At 59.9% G+C, this 499-nt stretch overlaps 1 protein-coding gene across 1 annotated transcript in view; it reads right to left on the bottom strand.

The window, feature by feature from the left end:
* The window catches only part of LOC103771711, a gene marked incomplete at both ends in the record, with an annotated part of 2,252 nt that extends 1,899 nt beyond the window's left edge, over positions 1–353 (bottom strand). Inside the window, one exon of the mRNA XM_008939016.1 lies at positions 69–353. Within this exon, the coding sequence (XP_008937264.1) occupies positions 69–353 (285 nt within the window). The remainder of the gene's footprint in view (positions 1–68) is intronic.
* Between the last annotated feature and the right edge of the window lie 146 nt (positions 354–499).

Below are 499 nucleotides of genomic sequence, written 5' to 3'. Positions count from 1 at the left end.
CCAGATGTCCACCAAGAAGACCTCCAAGCCCTCCAAACCCCCTCCAGATGTCCACCAACCCCTCTCACCTTTGATCTCCTTGCCGGTGGTGACGCCGGTGGGCGGGTGGACAACCTGGCAGCGGAAGTTCTTGTCCTCCAAGTCGTCCACGGGGAGGGTGAAGGTGGCGCTGAGGCCGTAGTAGCCATCTCCACCTTGGACCACGGGGAAGGTCCTGTTGACCCCCGAGGTGCTGGAGATCCAGGAGACCACGGAAGGTTGAGGGAAGAAGTCGTTGACCAAGCAGCCGAAGGTCACCAGGTCCTCGCAGGGACAAGGGATCAAGGGGTAGACCACGTGAGCGTGGGCCTTGACTGGAGAAGACCAGTAGAAGACCAGGAGAAGGTCAAGAAGAAGGTCGAGGTGGTGGGGGAGGTCAACTCGGTCGTGGAGGGTCAACAAAGGTGGGATGGAGAAGGTGGGGGAAGGGGATGATGGATCTAAGGGGGGTTTTGGAAGG

Source organism: Merops nubicus, unplaced genomic scaffold (assembly GCF_000691845.1).
Source record: "Merops nubicus isolate BGI_N331 unplaced genomic scaffold, ASM69184v1 scaffold50444, whole genome shotgun sequence".
Taxonomy (NCBI): Eukaryota; Metazoa; Chordata; class Aves; order Coraciiformes; family Meropidae; genus Merops; species Merops nubicus.
The sequence above is the reverse complement of the archived record's forward strand: the minus strand, read 5'-3'. Positions and strand labels throughout refer to the sequence as shown.